We start from the raw sequence: 20,806 nt of genomic DNA, 5'->3' as shown, positions 1-20,806 counted from the left end.
TCATTTGCAAACTGTAGTCCAAGTATTTGTTTTGTCATATACGACCAAGTCAGGTCATAGTTTTCTTTAAACTATACTACTTATTTTATTTTTATTTACTTCATTTATACTCTACTTTTCTACCCAGTGGGGACCCAGCATGGCTTACAACACTCTTCTCTTCTTCATTTTATCCTCACATAAATCCTGTGAAGTAAATTAAGCTGAAAGTGAGAGACTGGCCCAAGGTCACCCAGTAAACTTCCATGGTAGAGAGGGGATTCAAACTTGGGCGTCCCATATCCTAGCTTAACACTCTAACCACCAGACAACATGGGCTTTCACTATGCCACAAAAGACCTTGGAGAGCTGCTGCCAGCAGAACAGATCACTATTCTTGGAGGAAAGGGAGTTTATTTGTACTATTTAGATATTTATATCCCATTTTTCTCCTCAGGAGCAGGGAACGCAAAGAGGCTAATGACATCATTCTCATCTCCTCCATCTTATCCACACAACAGCCCTGTAAAGTACGTTAGAAGTCTGTGACTGGCCCAAGGTCACCCAACAACTTTCCATGGCAGAGTGGGGATTCAAACCTGATTGTCCCAGATCCATATCTGGCATGCTAACCACTAGGCCACGCTGGTATTTGTGGTCGAGAGCATCTTGCTATTAAAGCAATAACATCCCAGTAGAATCGGGTATTTCAGAAGTGTAATAAAGGTCATGGATAGGGATGGGCATGAACCAGGAGGATGCGGTTCGGTTGGGGCTTCATGGCTGAACCACAAATCAAACTACGAATTAAACCAAACCAGGAGGTTTATTCATGAACTGGTTCATGGTTCCTGTCTCTGCAAACCCAGTTAAAAGGGACTGCAGTCCATTTAAACAAGGTTTGCAGACAGCCCGAAAAACAGCTGCATGGTGGGGAGGGCACTTGCTGCACAAGACAGCCCAAAAATCAGCTGCAAGGCAGGGAGCAAGTTGTTTTTGCGGCTTTCACGGGAAACAGAAAGCAAGGGTTTAGACCCTTGCTTTCTGTTCTATCCACGAACCACCATGAACTGCTTTAAAAGTTTGTGGAAGTTCGTGACAGTAGACCCATCATGAACAGGTCAAATTGCTACAAATTTTGCTTTATGGTTCAGTTCGTGTCCATCCCTAGTCATGGATCAGTTTTGTGCATAAAGAAAATTATAAATCATAAATCATGAATTATAAATCATAAAAAGGATAACTAGATTTCTGTTCAGTAGAACCTTAGGGACCAACAAGATTTTTGGGGTAAAAGCTTATGACAATCAATGCTCCCTTTTTCATAAAAAGGATGTTCATGATGCCCTCCTTGTTGTACTGCCTCCAAAAAGATAAAGCTACATTCATTTGTATACTTTTTAAGGCAAAAGGTCCAAAATTTGGCACTAAAAGAATCTTGTACTCTGTGACTAGAACCATAACACATTTCTTTCTAACTGACGGTTGTGGAGGTTTTTTTCTCTCATCACAGGTGGCTGTTCTGATCCTGCAGCTCCTTTTGATTACTATACTTCCCCCTCTTAATGAACTGTCTTAATGAACTCTTAATTGATTGCAGATTTGTATTTTCAAATGACATTCTGGGGAGCCCTGAAGACCAGTAATGTGGCAGACAGTCTTCTCCTAAAGACAGCTTTCTAAGCACTACTGGTCTTCTCTAATGTGCAGCCACAGGGACGTGTTGAGGGGATTCTAAGGTGTAGCCTCCAGAGGAGGATGAGATCAGACATTTTCCAATTCCCCAAAACTGGCCAACAGCCCAGTACCCAAACAAAGCCACAATGACTCAGCGCTACCCCACCTTCTGAGTAGATATAAGTTACCTGCCTACCATTTTCTTCTCACCTTAACACAGAGAGTACTCCATCTTTCTGTGTTGTACCTCTGAGGATGCCAGTCACAGTTACTGGCGAAACGTCAGGTTCTACAGTGCCAAGACCACGGCCACACAACCTGGAAAATTTACAGCAACTAGTGAACTCTGGCCGTGAAAGCCTTCGACAACATATTAAAGCCACTATTGTCTATGGAGCACACCCAAGAAGATAAGAGGCAATATAAAAGAATTCCCCATTTGCACCCTAGATAAGGGGGACCATTAAGGGCACTCTGGCCAAGGTCCCCAAAGTCCTAGATCTGACACTTGTAATCTCAGTTCACACAAGCAGCAGAAGAGCTCAACAGCCGTCTACCTGAACCGTCTTGCATGTGCTAAGCTGAGCCAGAGAAGTTCCATAGCAGGTGCCCAGAGATTCCTTGACAGACTAATCAGGCAGTAAGGTATTATAGGAGTCTTCCTCCAGCTTAAGCAGCTTTCTCTCATTTTAGGTGACTTTTTGGCTGAAGGAAGGCTCTTTTTGACTGGAGGAAGGCTTCAAACTATGATTAAAGGAGTGGTAGAATACTGTTCATGTTTGTCAAAAGGGTTATCTGAAAGCAGAAAGTTTCAAAAACACTGGTTTAAAGCTGTGATCTCTTTTTTTCCCCCAGATGCCACATTCTCACTTCTGCACCACACTTCAGATTGCAACACAACCACCACTTGGAAAGCTCTGGCTTTCTCTTGCTAGACTTCTTGAAAATATCGAGCCACTGAGTTTTCTACCCGTGTCATGAGAATAAGGCTGCTTCCCCACCGCACAGTAATGGGATAACTGCAGCAAACTCATGAAGGGCTCATTTGCCTGCATAGCTGGAGGTCAGATTTAAAAACCTGAACAGCAGACAGACCAAGCTGGGGGTTTAATATAGAATCCTGGACACACAATTCTTCTGACCTTTTGAGAAAAATAAAAGAGTGATTAAGTTTTCCCACTCTCATTATGTGATTCCCTCCATTTCAAACCCAATTGTAAAGTCAAATGCAACGCAAGACAGGATAAAAGACAAATGATAAAGGAATTACTTGCAAAATGAAGGGGGCTTTGAAAAGACAACCACATTTCTTAGTGAAGCTGTATTTTAATGGAAGAGCTAAAGGTTTTTCCCAAAGATCGGGTTCTAGTTGCTCACAGTAATTGGGAATTCTAGATGAGGGATGCACATCTTCCGCGTGCATCGAACAAAGCATCTAATTAGCTCAGTGGCTCTTGGGCAAATATTGTGATGTGTTTCAAGATATCCATAAAGACGCATATCAACAGAAGATTGCTAATGCATGTAGATCCCCTTTGCTTGGCCGAGCTACATGAATGCAACAGCAAACAAAAGCACTACAGTGTGCCATTATAGCTGAGACATCATTCAAAGATATCACAAACAATACTATGAAGAGGAGGAGGAGGAGTGCGCACTTAACCACTACACCAAAGTAAACTTGCTGCCTCCCCTACCCGTGCAGGTGACAAAAGCCACACAAGGGATCACCCACAGAAAACAAAGTAGTCTCTACCTACCTGGGAAACTCCCAAGACATGCAGAAAAATATAAGTGAGAGACTTTAAAAAAAAAAAATCTGGTAAAGGCTGAAAAGGCTTTAGAAGGTATGGAATGCTGAAAGCATCTGGGTGTCAGATAAAGGGGAAGGGGGGGTTCAATCTGCTGAAATCCCTGAAAGTTTAGAGATTCCCAAATTGTATCCCACCCCCAAAGTTTCCTCGCAGACCCCTCAACTTGTGAATTGTTGATTCTGGTAAATTAGGGCACCAAATGCTAGCAATGACCAACCTAATCCTAAAAATTTGCTAACAATTTTATTTTCTCTTCTCTTTCTCTTCTTCCTTCCTCCTTTGTTGTTCAGTTTGCCAAGTCCCACACAATCACAGTGCGATATGCCAGATGTTGTACGGGACACATCAGAGTATTGTCAGGAGCCATGCCAGAGGGAAAGCCGACCAGAGCAGCAACCAGGCTCTCTGGAGACTATAACGAAGCAATTATGGATGCTTTCAAGGTAGCAGGGAATAAGTACACCACTACAAAATGCCATCAAACATTTGGATGAAACACAGGCTTTGGGGATATTTCGTTGATGAGATCACATACTTCACAGGTGCTTTTCAAGGGAAGAATATGAACGCCGAACAATTCTCAGGAAGAGACAGAGCCAATTTCATTTTACTGCCAGAGGTATCGCTGGGTGTTCATGGAAGCATATCTCAGCAGAAGAAGAAAATGTTTCCTCAAATTAATATGTGGTAAACATCCTCAACCATTCCACCCGCCTGCCCCCCCAATTTTGCTTCCTCTGTTTGGAAAAGTAATGACAGAAGCAAACCTAATACATCCAGTTCCAATTTTATAGAAACCTGCTTCTAAAGGACTGCTTTTTTCTTAAGTGACCCATACTGCTCTGAATTAGAATAGCAAGCTTTGCTTGGTAGATCAATCAGCTAAAAATGCAGCCGAAGTATGGTTCTGCTGAAGTGCTGCTGGAGGAGTGTTTTACAGATAATGTGGACCGCCAAAAAGACAATTAAATGGGTTCTGGATCAACTCAAGCCTGAACTCTCCCTAGAAGCTAAAATGACCGAACTGAGGCTATCGTGCTTTGGTCACATTATGAGAAGACGAGGACAATGATGTCAGGAGAAATTGAAAGCAGCAGGAAACCATTCCCCTTACAGCAAATTCCTTCAGAGAGCTTGGCTTATGGTATACTAAATACATAATTACTTAGAGATGCAGAGGTTTCCTCTCCCCTCAGTTTTCCACCTCTGCTTTTATCTCTTCCTCTGAAGAAAGTCTCTTCAGCACACCTATGTCAGCTTTCATCACTGACAACGGAAGATGAAAGGCACCCATGAGTCTCTGACTCCCAAGGTGGACCAAGACAGAAAAACTGCATCAGTGCCTCTGTATATTATTTTTTAAAACTTATATGGAACAACTGAATAAAATACCTTCTTTATTTGCAAAGATTTCTCAAGCAGAGCTCCCTGCAGGAATCCTTTCGGTAGCTACTTCTAAGAAATCCTCATCTTGTATTGAAAAATTCAACAGGTGGGGCAAGAATGGCTCCAGGGGAAAGCACGGAGGAGGCAAATCCTGTCTCCCTCCTCTAGGCAACTTTCTTTTTCAAAAATATTACAACCATCAGCTTTTCTGAAATGAGCTGTCAGCAAATGTCTGAAATAACGAGCCTTCAGAGCAGAAAAGGATCATCGCACACATTATTATTTTTTGCTGTCCTGAAAGCAATGCAAGAAACTAGGTGTATGCAATTTTCTTTTCTCAGTATTTTCTGGTTCGGGTCTATTGGGCCCGAAATTTTTTGCGGGATTCCTGAAAAAACCCAGATCCCAATACTGGTAAAGTATCGGATCTGGGATTTTTCGGAAATCCCAATTTTCCTGGATCTGATATACCCAAACAGAAACATACAGAGGGAAAAAAGCAGCAGCAAAGGCACAAAAAACAGCTGAGAGGTGACTCAGCTAGGGCTCTTTTGGGCAGTCCCTTTAAACCAGACTGCCCCCCCCTGACTGTTTTGCGGGCTGACCTCTGCAGTCCCTTTAAACACCCCCTGTTTAAAGGGACTGCAGGTGAAAGCCCAAAAACAGTTGAACAGCAGGAGCAATCTGCTCCAGCCTCTTAGCTGTTCTGAGTTTGCCAGTAATTCCCGAATATATCTGGGATTTTTTCGGGGATTATTTCCAGTTTTCCTGAAAAATCCCAGATACATTTGGGATGCTGAAATATACCTGAAAAATACTGACTCGAATGCACACCCCTACAAGAAACTTGGACACAGCACAGGGCCTGATTTGTCATCTCAAGCAAGCAAAAGAACACACACATGACAAGTAAGGCTGGGGTTCCACTCTGAGCTTTAGCTGTGGGCTCCAGGTGAAAGGTGACTGGTGATGGTGGCAAGACAAATGGAACTATCGCAGTAGTGAAGAGGGAGATATATGTGGCCCTTGGGATGGTGTAACAGCCCAAGAGCAAGTAGAAGCAGGGAGGCTGGTGCTGCATGGTCCCCTTGGCTCAGCTCCAATGGAAGTCTGAGAAGGCAAGGCAACAGGTACCCCGAGGTGCTGCCGCTGGCAGGGTCTGAGCTGAGTGGCCCCTTGTGGCACTGCCAGCACCACTGGGGCTCGGCTTGTGCTGCTCCTGCTCTTCAGCAGCCTTTCATGGCAGCAGCTCAGCCTCTGGAACTTTTCAGGTAAGGGTAAAGGGCCCCTGAAAGCAGGGCCAACATTAGCAGGAGCAACAAACCCCAAACGACTGACTAGCAAAGGGAAGGAGACAAGAATGTCAAACCTGTTGGCAGGTATTTAATATGTCAGGCCTCTAGTGGCAGAATAGTCCTCCTCTTCCCAGGTAGAAGAAAGAAAACCAGGGTGGATTAACCCCTTCCTCTCTGGTTTGAGGCCACCCACAGGTTGCAGCCCAGACAGATATATAAGCACTGACCTCCCACAAGCCTACAAAGAATTACATCCTCACATTTCCATATTTGATAAAATAATCTGGAAAATCCTGTTATGACACAAATTCTATGAGTCATCCCCCGCACCCCCCGCCTAGGCTATAACATAGGCTTGGGAGGGACAGTGGCCTCTGCTTTGCATGCAGAAGGTCCTAGTTTTAATCTTCAGCAACTCCAGTTCAAAGGGCCAGGCAACAGATGATGTGAATGACCTCTGCCTGAGACACCGGAGGGCCCCTGGCGGTGAGCATCAAGGCAGAATGGAGATTTGAACCTGGTCTCCTGGGTCCTAGTCCAGCACTCTGACCCCTGACCTGACTGGCACCCAGCAGATCATATATATGCATTTCAAAACCATGCATCTGGAAGAGGCCAGGAAACAGCCAAACCCATTTCCTTACTTTCATATTTTAAAAGGCAAACAGGAAATCATAAGGCAGGAAGCCGCCTTAAGATATTGGCATATGTCAGGTTGAATTTACGAAAAAATTTAACAGGGTCACAATTGGAATAAAACATGCTACTGTAAAGAGTGGACATATAAGCCAAAGCGGTTTAGGGCCATTGCAAGCGACCCCACCTCCATAAAGGTATGCCAGGCAAATTTGTTCACCAGAGCTGTTAGTAGAGTGCAGGTTGCAGGCATTTTATCACATTTCATCATATATGATTAGGCTGGAGAGGAACTGGGGGTTTTATTGTCGAGAGCCAGGGTGGTGTAGTGGTTAGAGCATCAAACTAGGATCTGCCAGAGTCAGGTTTGAATCCCCGCTCTGCCATGGAAGCCTGCTGGATAACCTTGGGCTACTCAAACATTCAGCCAAGCCCACCTCACAGGGTTGTTGTGAGGATAAGATAAAATGGAGAAAGGGGAAATGTGGTAAGCCACTTTTGAGTCCCCACTGGGGAGAAAAGTAGAGTATAAATGGATTTTTTAAAAAATGGTTTAGTTATATTTGTAAGCTGCCTTGAGCCATGGGGGAAGGCAGGATAACAACAACAACACTAGCCCCCAGCCACCCCTTCTTTTCAGGTAAGGCACCCAGCCATTAGAGTTGTGAGCTGTGCATGCAAGCTGATTTACATTTAACATTATGGAGAAATAGCACCCCGGTTCATCTGGAGCCCCCAATACTCAGAAGAAATATGTACATTACCTCGGCTCCTAAACTGAGAGAAATTATCTCATCCTCGAAAGCAGAATGTGTATCTATATGAGGGGGGATTCCTGTAACATAAATAAAAGTGGTAGCTAAGTAAAGAACAACAATGAACATCACTTATTTTTCAATCTTTCATCTACAGCAGCAGACCCAAGAATGTCCAATGTCATCTGCAGCCTTCCTAGCAAAGTTCTGCTTTAAGAACAGAGATGCAAGAAGTTCACTGCAAAAGAATGAGAATTGTGAGTACTAGGAATGGTTCAGACAGAGCCCATGGCTCAGTGACATAGCATCTGTGTGGCATGCAGAAGGTCCCAGGTTCAATCCCCGGCATCTCCAGTTAAATAGATGACACAGTAGGTGATGTGAAAGACCTCCGCCTAAGACCCACTAGCAGTCTGAGTAGACAACATTGACCTTGACGCAACAATGGCCCGATTCAGTATAAGGCAATTTTCCATGTGTTCAGGATGAGACTAATCCTTATGGCAGATGCAGACACCCAAAACAGCAGCTCCACATCTTTTCCACTCTCCCATGAAGTCTAGAAAAACTAAATGCATGATGTGACATCCTTACGTCACAAGTTTCACGTGGTCCACTTCACTGGCTTCAGACTGCAAGGGAGAAGAAACTCACAAAGCAGTGACATCACATTACGTATTTTCATATCTCTGGATATTACCATGGAGAGAAGGAAATACAGGACTGCCATTTTCCTGGTAAATCAAAGGAACAAACCACTGAAGGGAGTAACATGCGCACGGGCAGAAAAGTGAATGTCCAACTGACAGCACTCGGGACAGAGGGATGGGGTAAAAGGAAACAGAAACAAGAGTTTGGGGAGATGCCATCCCAGTGTAACACTATGCATCAGAAGGAATGGAAAACCATCCAGTGCAATTACTGTGTGTAATAAAATGTACATAGATGCTTGTAGACCAAGCAGCAAGCTAGAAATCAAATAAACAGTTAATGTTTAATAAACTGACAGAAGTATTCATCCTCTCTTTTCTCCTGGTTCATTTCATAGCCAGGTCGTTCAGACAACCCAATTAAAGCAACAACAGATGACCACTTTACTACAACCGCTGGTTAAATCCGGGAACAAATAGGGCAAGAATTCTCAATTCCACTGTGCCTCTGCAGGGCATTAAGTGGCATGAATTCTGCAGCTCCACATCTTTTCCACTCTCCCATGAAGTCTAGAAAAACTAAATGCATGATGTGACATCCTTACGTCACAAGTTTCACGTGGTCCACTTCACTGGCTTCAGACTGCAAGGGAGAAGAAACTCACAAAGCATCACATTACGTATTTTCATATCTCTGGATATTACCATGGAGAGAAGGAAATACAGGACTACCATTTTCCTGGTAAATCAAAGGAACAAACCACTGAAGGGAGTAACATGCGCACGGGCAGAAAAGTGAATGTCCAACTGACAGCACTCGGGACAGAGGGATGGGGTAAAAGGAAACAGAAACAAGAGTTTGGGGAGATGCCATCCCAGAGTAACACTATGCATCAGAAAGGATGGAAAACCATCCAGTGTAATTACTGTGTGTAATAAAATGTACAAAGATGCTTGTAGACCAAGCAGCAAGCTAGACATCAAATAAACAGATAATGGTCTAAAATGTGGAAATCAATAAAATTACTAAAGGCTACCTCATATAAAGAAAACATATGATGACACAGTAGATGATGTGAAAGACCTCCATCTAAGACCCACTACCAGTCTGTGTAGACAACATTGACCTTGATGCAATAATGGTCTGATTCAGTATAAGGCAGTTTTCCATGTGTTCAGGATGAGACTAATCCTTATGGCAGATGCAGACACCCAAAACGGCAGCTCCACATCTTTTCCACTCTCCCATGAAGTCTAGAAAAACTAAATGCATGATGTGACATCCTTACGTCACAAGTTTCACGTGGTCCACTTCACTGGCTTCAGACTGCAAGGGAGAAGAAACTCACAAAGCATCACATTACGTATTTTCATATCTCTGGATATTACCATGGAGAGAAGGAAATACAGGACTACCATTTTCCTGGTAAATCAAAGGAACAAACCACTGAAGGGAGTAACATGCGCACGGGCAGAAAAGTGAATGTCCAACTGACAGCACTCGGGTCAGAGGGATGGGGTAAAAGGAAACAGAAACAAGAGTTTGGGGAGATGCCATCCCAGTGTAACACTATGCATCAGAAGGAATGGAAAACCATCCAGTGCAATTACTGTGTGTAATAAAATGTACATAGATGCTTGTAGACCAAGCAGCAAGCTAGAAATCAAATAAACAGTTAATGTTTAATAAACTGACAGAAGTATTCATCCTCTCTTTTCTCCTGGTTCATTTCATAGCCAGGTCGTTCAGACAACCCAATTAAAGCAACAACAGATGACCACTTTACTACAACCGCTGGTTAAATCCGGGAACAAATAGGGCAAGAATTCTCAATTCCACTGTGCCTCTGCAGGGCATTAAGTGGCATGAATTCAATTATGATTGGAGAAATTGACTGGAGAAACAGGGAGCATAACCCATGTCCACGTGGACACATGCAGCTCCTTATGCAGAGTCAGACCACTGGGTTACCAACATCAGTACTGTCTACTCTGATTGAGCAGCTCTCCAAGGTCTCAGAGAGGTCATCTTCTCCTACACGATCCTTTTAAATTGTGCTGCTGGGCACTGAACCTGGGCCCTTCTACACAGAACACAGGTGCTCTATTGTGAAGCCCTCCCTGGCCCATTACTGTAGAACAGCCTCTTCGTTTATTGTCTTGTCACCCTCTCTAAATAAGAAAGGAGGCTTTTCTTAAGTTTGAATAAAGAGGCGGTGCAGAGAGATATTCTTCATGACTGCTTCAGTGTGCTGGGTTCTCTTGGGTGCAGTTAAGTTTGAGTCTCAACAATCAGGTAAACGGGGTTAAGGGAATACACATACATACCTTGTCCAGGTTCATACTGATTTATGGTTAGTTGATCAGGTTTCTCCTTAATGTATCCCAACTTCAGGCACTTGGCAAGAATCACGTTACAGAGCTCTGGGAGACCTGACGTTGCAAGTAACAAAAGTAAGTGTTCTCTAAATCTTTTGACCCCTGAAAAATTTCTGTGTAACTGAAGATAAATACAGGAAGAAAATCTGCAAAGTTTAGCTCCAAAAACTTCATGCAGAAGACCAGTCAGGTGCCATAACAAGCAGAAGACCTTGACTGCCTTAAGATTATTATTTTTTGTATCCATAACCACATAGCCACGGTTTTCAATCATCATGTAAATTTCTGCTGTGTACTTAAAAACCACTTCTTTTCATGCTATTGTACAAGAAGAGTATAATGGCATTCTCACACGGGGTTTTCACATGTCTTCAACACACAGATGTAACCTGCACCCTTCTATCCTAAACCGAACTGTGTTTGAAAAGTAAGAACAGCACTGGCAGCAAGTCCAAACAAGCTATTCATGACAAGGCAATCATTACAGTATTTCAGAATGGCCTCTTCATCTCTTATGTGCACAAGCTTGTTTCTTTGATCGCAGTGTTTGTTCACACACTAGGGAGGTGTTTGAGAAGACAGCGTTTTGCTACTGTTTAGCCAAGCTGGGCCTCCAGTTTGAAGAAAGCTAATTGTGTTGTAGGTGGGAGAGCTATAATGGATATGATTACTATCTTAAAATAAACATGCTGGCTTCAGATGCCTACTACTTGCTATAAGCTAGGAGTCTGACTCCTGATGGAAGGCCAAAAAATAGCAATCCTAAGAGCAACTTCCAAATTTATTCTCCCCTACATATATACATTGGCCCATTGGGAAGTGGAAACAAAACAATCAGAACGTGTATCTCTGTCCGATAAATCAGGTATGGAAAGGAAACTCCTCTGAAACTGTCACCCAGAGTTTGTCTATCATATTCAACAGACTCTCCTAACATTACAAAACATGCCTCCTTGTGCATTTTCTGAATGACTTCCTAACACTGTAAATAGGATTTTACTCAAATATATACTTCACATGAAGGTGTGAGGCTTACACTGCCATCTTATACAGAGTTTCTCCAGCGTACATCAACAAAATTCAACAGGCTTAAACTGGGGTAACTCTGCATAGAACTGCACTGTGCATTACCTAACTGATGACAGTACTACACAATTTTTTTAAAAAAATTCAACACAAGACAGATAAAAGGCATTCCAATTAGATGCTCACCTCCAGGCAATGGTCTGTCTCTATCCACATTGTTGTTATCATACCGAAACTCATATCCAAAATGCTTTACTCTCCTGTGTTTCAAAGACTTCTGAGCTGCAAAGCAGAATAGAAGTAACATGACACTTCTTTAACAAAGATAAGTAACAAACAATCACACACATATATCACAGAATCACAGAGTTGGAAGGGGCCATGCAGGCCATCTAGCTCAATGCAGGATCAGCCTAGAGCATCCCTGACAAGGGTTTGTTCAGACACTGCTTGAAGACCGCCAGTGGGGGGGAGCTCACCACCTCTTTAGACAGCTGATTCCACTATTGCACAACTCTTACTGTCAAAAACTTTCTCCTAATATCCAACCGGTACCTTCCCGTCCTTAATTTGAACCCATTATTGTGAAGATCTCCAGCCACCACCTGTAGGCTAGCCACCCTACATAAGGGGGCAAATGGTACAAACAGCAGCACTGGAGAGTCTTTGGCTGCTGCATTATTAGCACAAAGAATAGATGAAAGATTCAGTCATGTTTTGCTAATTCTGCCCCCCCCCCTACACAGGCAGCAGAAGGAGGGAGTAACAAGGTGTCAGAGTACTGAGGTGGAAGATTGGCCTGTACCACTTCAGACTGCCCCCCAAAAAAGCCCCCCAAATTAGTAATTCCCTGTAAGTGGAAAACAAACAGAGCATACAAAAGGCTATGATAGCACCTTTCTTCCTGATGTGCTAAGTTTTATTGGCAGGGAGTCATTACATGGGGGAAGGTTAAGAATTTGACCCCATCTCCCCTGCCGCCTGAAATGCTACAACATGTTTTCCTCACCTCAGGATTCATTCTGCAGCAAATGTAGACCAGTCAGCAGGTCTGCAAGGCAAGAGCTCGGGTATTTTTACTCCTGGAACACATTTCACGAGCTGTGCCCGCAGTGGGTGGATCACTCGCATCATGACTTCAGAGCCTGGCATCATTTCCAGATAATCTGAGAAAGATGCCCTGTTCTGGACCCTGCTCAAGCTCACCCAGGTTTACATTCAGGCGAAACTGCTTCACTGCTGGTGCTCCTGCAAGAGGGCAGTGCATCCACCTTGTTGCTACGCTTGGGGCAGCTGCTTTGTTTGCCTATCCAAGTTACGCTATCGGCATCAGCTTTCCTTTACCGTCAGCCAGCAGCCTTCAGCTCTCACAGCTCTTACCTGCTTGTCATGTGAGACGTGTAAAACGTAGCCGGATGATTCATACAACCAGTTTTACCTGGTGGTGGGAAATGCCTTCAAGTCACAGCTGACTTATGGTAACCTCAGTATGGTTTTCAAGGCCAGAAACGCGGGCCCACGGCCAGGATTTTGTGCCTTGTAGGGCAATTTTTTTTCTGATGGGGCTGCCATTATTTGCCATAATGAAGGGGGGGTGGCACGCACCCCTCTCCCTCCCCTCCTGTAAGATTTAAAGGGCCCTTCAGCTGATCAGCGTGTTGGCATCTGCCAATTAAATGCCATGCAAGATGACAGCTAGGCGGTGAGATCACGCCCGGAAAATCCGCCTGTCTTCCGTCTCTCTAGCGTGCCTAATGCTCCGTGTGACTGGGGCCCAAGTTACACTATCGGCATCAGCTTTCCTTTACCGTCAGCCAGCAGTCTTCAGCTCTCACGAGCCTTACCTGCTTGTCATGTGAGACGTGTAAAATGTAGCTGGGTGATTCATACAACCAGTTTTACCTGGTGGTGGGAAATGCCTTCAAGTCACAGCTGACTTACGGCGACCTCAGTATGGATTTCAAGACCAGAGACGCGGGCCCACGGCCAGGATTTTGTGGCTTTCAAAGCCGAAGAGCCAGCGCTGTCTGAAGACGTTTCCGTGGTCATGTGGCCGGCATGACTAAACACCGAGGTGCACGGAACACTGTTACCTTCCCACCGAAGTGGTACCTATTTATCTACTTGCAATTTCTTGCTTTCGAACTGCTCGGTTGGCAGGGGCTGAAACTAGAGACGGGAGCTCACTCCATCATGCGGCAACTCGGGTCTTGAACTGCTGAACTACCGACCTTCCACAGCCTGCAGTTCAGCGTCTTAACCACTTGAGCCACGGCAGAAATGTGTATATAGCTCTGCACAAAAGCAGTGTGTGCTGCACTTCTTTACTGCAAACACCGACACAGCGGGGAGCACATGGCCCGCTGGTCAGCTAGAGGGCCCTTTAAATCCTGCAGGAGGGAAGGAGAGGGGCACACGCCACCCTCCTCTTCTTCTCAAAAGCGTTTAAAGGATACCATTAAATGCTTTGGGGAAGAAGCGGGGGGGGCGGGTTTAAGAAAGGGGGCAGAGCCCCCAATAGCCCCACTGCAGCTATGGGCAAGCAGAGATGTTCAGAGGTGGTTTGCCATTGCCTACCTCTACAGAGCAGCCTGGGTCTTCCTTAATGGTCTCCCATCCAAGTACTAATCAGGGCAGACCCTGCTTAGCTGATGAGATCAGGCCAGTCTGCGCCATCCAGGTCAGGCCATGCCCATCAATGCTTTTATCCCACCTTTACTACAAGGAGCTCCAAGCAGTGGACACAGACCTTCTTCTTTCGTCACCACTGGGCCAGAGCTTTACCACCTGCTCCATTTCCCTCCCGTCCCCCCGGATTAGTCTGCTGATGACAAGCACAGCCATTGTATTGGTTGGCTTTTTGTTCTGTTTTCTCATATTGTAAGCCAGTATTGAGTCTGTGATCTGAAAAAAGCAAGTTTAAAAGTACCCAAATAAACACACATTTTACCCTTACAGAGGAGGGAGAGCTTGTACCTGAATAAAACTTGGTCTTAAAGGTGCTACTGGACTGTTTTGGACCAGGGGGGCAGGGTTCTGCAACTTACCTGGCTGCTTCTTGCTCTGACTGAGGGCTGCTGGGAGCAGGGGGTGGAGCTTGTTGCATGTGGCCGCCCCCTGGGCTCTTTACTGCCGGAGCTCCGCTCCTGTGCGCTCCTGCAGGAAATGACCCCTGCCCTTACAACAACTTTGTGAGGGAAGTTAGGTTGGGAGAGTCCAGCTGTCCCAAGATCACCTAGCAAGCTTCCTGGCAGAGTAGGGATTTTAACTAGGGTCTCCCAGATCCTTGTTCAACCACTACAATACTCTGGCTGTTTGAGGAGGGACATTTTACTGTAGTGGACTGACTTCAGATTTCTTCAGCCTCCATTTCGCCATTTGCAGCCTCAGGCTCAACTGCCTGTGAAAATTTTTTGCTTATAAGGTGAACACCTATCCTGACACATTGGTGGGGGGATTTCAAAGACAAGTGTACCATACCAAAAAATCCCCTAAAAGAGCCCACAAATGGAGATTTTTGCCATGTTAAAACAAAATACTTCTTCCTGTCGGTAACAGAGACAAAAAAACAACAACACAAACCAGAAGAAACTTTTAGAAAGTGCTGTTTGACAGATGTATTACTTACCATTTGGAATGACCTCATCTTCTGTCCAATCAATGCTTTCCAAAAGTCGCCTTTCTTCTTCGGGAGAAACCAGATCTTCAATTACCCTCAGCCCTGGAGGCAAGGCCGTAGGTGTTGTGACCTCCCAAGGAACTGTGGGAATAAAAATGTGAAGGCTCTCAGTGAAAATGACACACTCGGGTGTCCTTGCAGGCAAGGTGCAAGCTTATCAGATTCACAGTTCTTTTCCAGAAGAAAACAAGTACTGAATTTATATAGACTTTTTAACCTCTCCTATCCCCAAATCCTCTGGGCAGGAAGCCCTGCTACAAATGATAATATTAAGATAAAGCTATTAACCCCCTGCTCCTTTCTGGACACTCGCCTGAGTAGGAGAAATCTTATATACTCCTTCTGGAAAATAAGCTAGTGAATTAAGTGGTCGAGCCAAAAGGAATTGTGAACAGAGAGAGTAATAACCTGACACCACAGGATGGTCTAGACACACTGTGCTGCACTACACACGAAAACTCCTCTTTGGGGGGCATGACAATCTCACTGTTTTGAAGATTCAAATGCCTGACTTCCCTGTCAAAATAAAGGTCATCCTTTCCCCCAGCTGTTTCAGGTAAGATTTCAGCTGAATGTGACTGTCTATTTCCAGGGCTCCCGTGGTTTCTCAGCTGCTCGCTGCTGACTGGCAGAGAATGTCTAAATGACCTATAGAAAAGGAGCCGAGTATTTATTTTTTAAAAATGTTCACAGGCCGCTTTCCAATGTTCAAAGCAGCATTTATTTATTTTTTTGCCATTGTCACAGCTGACTTACAGCAACCCGGTAGGATTTTCAAGGCAAGAGATGTTCAGAGGTGGGTTTCTCATTGCCTGCCTCTGCCTCACCACCCTGGTATTCCTTGGTGGTCTCCCATTCAAGTACTGACCAGGTCTGACCATGCTTAGCTTCTGGAATGTGATGGGATCAGGCTAACATAAGAACACAAGAAAAGCCCTGCTGAATCAGATCAATAGTTCATTTAGTCCAGAATCCTATCTTACACAGTGGCCAACCAGTTCCTCTGGTCAGCCAACAAAAGGGCATAAAGGCTGAGGCCTTCCCCTGGCTCTGGGATAAAGGCTGAGGCCTTCTTCCTGGCTCTGGGATTCAGAGGCTTAATGCCTCTGAATGTGGAAGTTCCCCTCAGCCACCGTGGCTAGTCCCCATTGATAGATTCATGGAGGATAAGTCTATATAAACTTTTATAGCTGTTTATTCCTATGGCCATCACTACATCTTTTGGCAGCAAATTCCACATTTTAATCACGCTCTGTGTAAAGTAGTATCTCCTTTTGTCTGCCCTGAACCTACCACCCATCAGCCATCGAGTTCTAGCATTTTGGGAGAGAGAGAAAAAATTCTCTTTGCAAACTTTCTTCACCCCATGCATAATTTTAATAACCCTCTATTGTGTCCTCCCTTAGCTGTCTCTTTTCTACACTGAAAAGTCCCAGACTCTTCAGCCTTTCCTCATAGGGAAGGTGCTCCAACCCTCCTCTCTACTGTTTCCAGCTCTGCAATGTCCTTTTGGAGATACGAAACCACCCAAAGAGTGATTAACATGTGCCTTCCCCGGCCTGTCCAAGGGCCGACATGCCAGGGTTCCCTGCAGCCACAGGGCGCCTGGGCAAGCCAAGGGAAGGCATGGGGGGTGGCCTAATATGCGAGCTGCACTGTCTGGGGTGTGGCCTAATATGCTAATGTGTTTCTTCTGTTGGGTGTGACCTATTATTCTAATGAGTTCCTGCTGGGCTTTTTCTACAAAAATGGACCTCCTGATGGCACCTGGTATTTCTGGCCACTGTGTGATACAGAGTGTTGGACTGGATGGGCCTTTGGCCTGATCCAACATTGGCGTCTCTTATGTTCTTATGAACTGTACACAACATTCCAAATGAGGCTGCACCATAGATCTATACAGGGGCATTACAGTATAGGCCGTTTTATTCTCAGTCTCTTTCCTAATAATCCCTAACACAGAGTTTTGGTTTTTTCACCGCTGCCTGGGCTATCCAAGTCAAAGCACCATAGTGTCTAAAAAAAACCCCACAATTGTTCCATGTCCACAGTATTTTTAGATTCTTTTTCTCTCTAACAGCAGTTCCCTATGCCAGAAGCAAGTGCATTTGAAAACTGAGAAGAATTTCTGAAAATAGCTTGTCATAAGGCCGGGAGGGGGGTCTTTTCGCAGAGAAAAAAAGTGAAAATTTCCACTTGTGCAAGAGCCTCGCGTAAACCCCGGCTCCAAGACAAGAAACTTGAGAGCACAGCAAATATGGTACTCCCTACTGCTACACCCAAAGTTCCCATTCCCCCCTGGTTTACAGAAGATCACTGCCAAACTTGCAAACAAGACCACGGAAAGCTGCTGTTTTTCTACTAGTCCACTTTACTGCACAATCACCCATGTCAGCCAACACGGTGTAGTGGATGGCCCCCAGTGTGGCCACCATGGCACCTGCTGACAGCTTTCTTGGTGCCCACCAAGTGTTTTTAGAAAGTGGGCACAGGGCCAGGATGCCCGGCACGGCACCTGACTGGGCAGATTTAAAAAATGAAACCTTGCTTCAGCAGCAGCTGCCACCACAGGGCAAGGTTAAGTTGTGGTGTATGCAAGAAAATGTTATTAAACAATATACTCATTTAAAAAGCCATCGTGTTAAGCAGCGCATCTACCTGAAACGTTGGAGGCATTTCTGTTAGAGTTTTGCACAAGCTCACGCTGTGACATTTTATGGCTGGCGCCACCCCCCTTGTGACAGCCATTTTGTGGCTGGCTCTGCCTCCTGTGGAAGCCATTTTGTGGTTGCACCCACCACCCTGTGGCAGAATTCCAAAGGCGCCTGCAGGCTCAAAAAGGTTGGGAACCTCTGGTGTAACAGTGAGCGTGTCAGACTAGGATCTCAGAGACCCACATTCAAATCCCCACTCTGCTGTGCAAGCCCGCTGGGTGAGCTTGGCCAGTCATTCTCTCTCAGCCCACCCTCCCTCACAAGGTTGTTGCTGTGCAAATACGGAGGAGGGGAGAATGATGCCACAAGCCACTGTGCATCCCCACTGGGGAGAAAAGCAGGGTATAAATATCTAAATAAATAAATACATTTGTACCTCGAGGATGGCCTAATGTTGAAATATTGTCTTTTTATTTGCAAAAGCTTCCCTGCCTGGTTACCTTGAGGCACTTCTTATCTGTCATGGTCGCCCAAAAGAGTAACTATTTAGTAGCCTGCTAAGCCATGTCAGATCTGTGCTGTTATATGGCCAATGAAAGTAAGAAGGGTAAAAAAAAAAAAAAGTAAGAAGGGTAATTTGGACTGCCTGTGGTGTCCACATTGATCCTTCTGGGCATGGAACAGGGGTCACTGGGGGTTTGGGGAGGTTGTGAATTTCCTGCATTGTGCAGGGGGTTGGACAAGATGACCCTGGAGGTCCCTTCCAACTCCATGACTCTATGATTCTATGTATTTACCATTCTGAGAACCTATACCAATCAGTTTCCATATCCACTCTGATGGGAACAGGCACAGGACGCCACAAAGTTTTCAGAATGCCATCTTATTTATTAAGGGAATTTGGAACGGTTGTTTTTAGAGTCTTTAAAGTTGATTGATTTTTGTCACTATTTTGTATGCTGTGACCCGCCCTGTCCCTGCTTGCAGGGAGGGCGGGATAGAAATCTACTCAAACCAAATAAATAAAAAATAAATATAATTCTCCTCCCACCCGCCCCACAGATGAGCACTGTGAAAGCTGATAGTGATGACCATCATTTAGGAAATGCACACATGGCACAAGATAGCACATGTGCCACCGCCAGGTCTCATCCTCTTCTTCCCAACTGCAGCATGCTTTTAAGTGGGAACAGATGTCTACATCTTGCCTTTAAATTCAGATAGCATGGAAGCTATTTGTATACCATACAAGGCTGTTCTAGAGAACCATTCTAAACCAGTCTATTCAGAAGTAAGTCCCATTTTATTAAAAGGAAAGTGTCCTGTAGACCGCAGCCCTAGACTTTAGGCAATGAATGAACATTGCTTGAAATATAAAAAGCAAAAAATAAAAGAATAGCCAATACGTATTAATGCATTAAAAAGAAATACATAATAAATGTAAAAGTAGAACTGCTAACAGGCAGCAAATACTAAGATAGCTTAAATAACTAGTGCATAAATTAAAAGTGTCTCTAAACAAATTTCATTTTTTGCACTGAGATCACTACTATTGTATCAAAACCATCAGCAATTAGAATTCTACCATTACATTTCCACAACTCCATCACAGCATGTTTGTGCAATGGTAAGTCCCATTGGCTGCGTTCAGGTGTCACAGTAAACCACAGTATGACTAAACCACAGATTATTGTGAAGTCTGCATGCAGAATGTGACACAAATTGCAGTTTGTTGATTCAAAATCACAGTTTGTTCCTGGTTAATTAATTGTGGCTTATGACTAAATCCAAAGCAGAAATCCCAGTTTGCTTAATAGTGCTGTTCTTCTCAGCCTCCTGCATACAGACAACAGTACAGAGCGAGAGCAAAAGGAAAAAAAAACAGGTACTACAGGTACGTGCAGCAAACCGTTGGTTAAACACAAACTCAGGACATTATGTTCCATTATGGTACACCCTAGTAAGTGTGAATAGGATCACAGCCTTAAGCATATGCTTAATTCTTTTCCAGTGAAACCAATGGGGCTTGCAACTATTTCCATCGGCTGTACTGTGTCCTAACTCCATTAAAATCAGTGGACAGCCTTCCAACGTTAATGGGGTGCACACCGCACACTGTAAGAGAGGGGAGCAGTCAGACGTAAAAAGAGGCAGGCAGCCTCTGTCAGCATATCTGTATTAAACAATGTAAATGCCAATACCTTTTCCCACAAAGTTGACATAGAGAACGATGCCTTGGCTGGAGTCTTCTAACATTATCTCCTTCCCATTGAGAGTGTCATAGGCTCGCTTGCAGTCTTCAATCAGCCCATATTTCACAAATGAATAGGGTTTATTTGGTGGCATTAAGAGAGCTTCCACAGAGCCACATTCTTCTACCATGCTAAGCAGTTGGCATCTACCTATGCCATTACCCAGACCACCATTGGCAATAACCAGGCTCTAATTAGCGGGAAAAGAGTGAAGGCAAAAAAGAGAGAGAGACATGAATAATCAGCATTAATTTATTCATCTGAGAACAGCATCCGATAAACACAGCAGAGTAATAAAGAGAAAATGAGGCCATTATCCCAGAATTGACATGTGGTCAATTTTGCCACATAATTTGAATGAAATGTTTAGATTTCAAATAGCTTGGTATGTTATGATTAAAAGAACCCAGTGCTCTCATATGCACAGCATTGATATTAATGGGTCATCTAAGAAGAAGAGGAAGAAGAGATTGGATTTATATCCCGCCCTTCACTACCCAAAGGTGTCTCAGAGCGGCTGACAAACTCCTTTCCCTTCCCCTCCCCACAACAGACACCCAAGGGAGGCGGGGCTGAGAGAGCTCTTGACAGAAACTTCTTCACCCAAAGAGTGATTAACACTTG

At 44.5% G+C, this 20,806-nt stretch overlaps 1 protein-coding gene across 1 annotated transcript in view; it reads right to left on the bottom strand.

Moving 5' to 3' along the window:
* Positions 1-20,806, bottom strand: part of ALKBH8 (alkB homolog 8, tRNA methyltransferase) — an 85,431-nt gene that overhangs the window by 56,517 nt on the left and 8,108 nt on the right. The window contains exons 3-7 of the mRNA XM_015420888.1: positions 20,132-20,372; positions 15,226-15,357; positions 11,784-11,879; positions 10,521-10,625; positions 7,552-7,622 (exon numbers count right to left, since the gene is read on the bottom strand). Of these exons, the coding sequence (XP_015276374.1) occupies positions 7,552-7,622; positions 10,521-10,625; positions 11,784-11,879; positions 15,226-15,357; positions 20,132-20,372 (645 nt within the window). The remainder of the gene's footprint in view (positions 1-7,551; positions 7,623-10,520; positions 10,626-11,783; positions 11,880-15,225; positions 15,358-20,131; positions 20,373-20,806) is intronic.

The sequence above is a fragment of the Gekko japonicus genome, unplaced genomic scaffold (genome assembly GCF_001447785.1).
Source record: "Gekko japonicus isolate JY-2015 unplaced genomic scaffold, Gekko_japonicus_V1.1 scaffold2509, whole genome shotgun sequence".
Taxonomy (NCBI): domain Eukaryota; kingdom Metazoa; phylum Chordata; class Lepidosauria; order Squamata; family Gekkonidae; genus Gekko; species Gekko japonicus.
The sequence above is the reverse complement of the archived record's forward strand: the minus strand, read 5'-3'. Positions and strand labels throughout refer to the sequence as shown.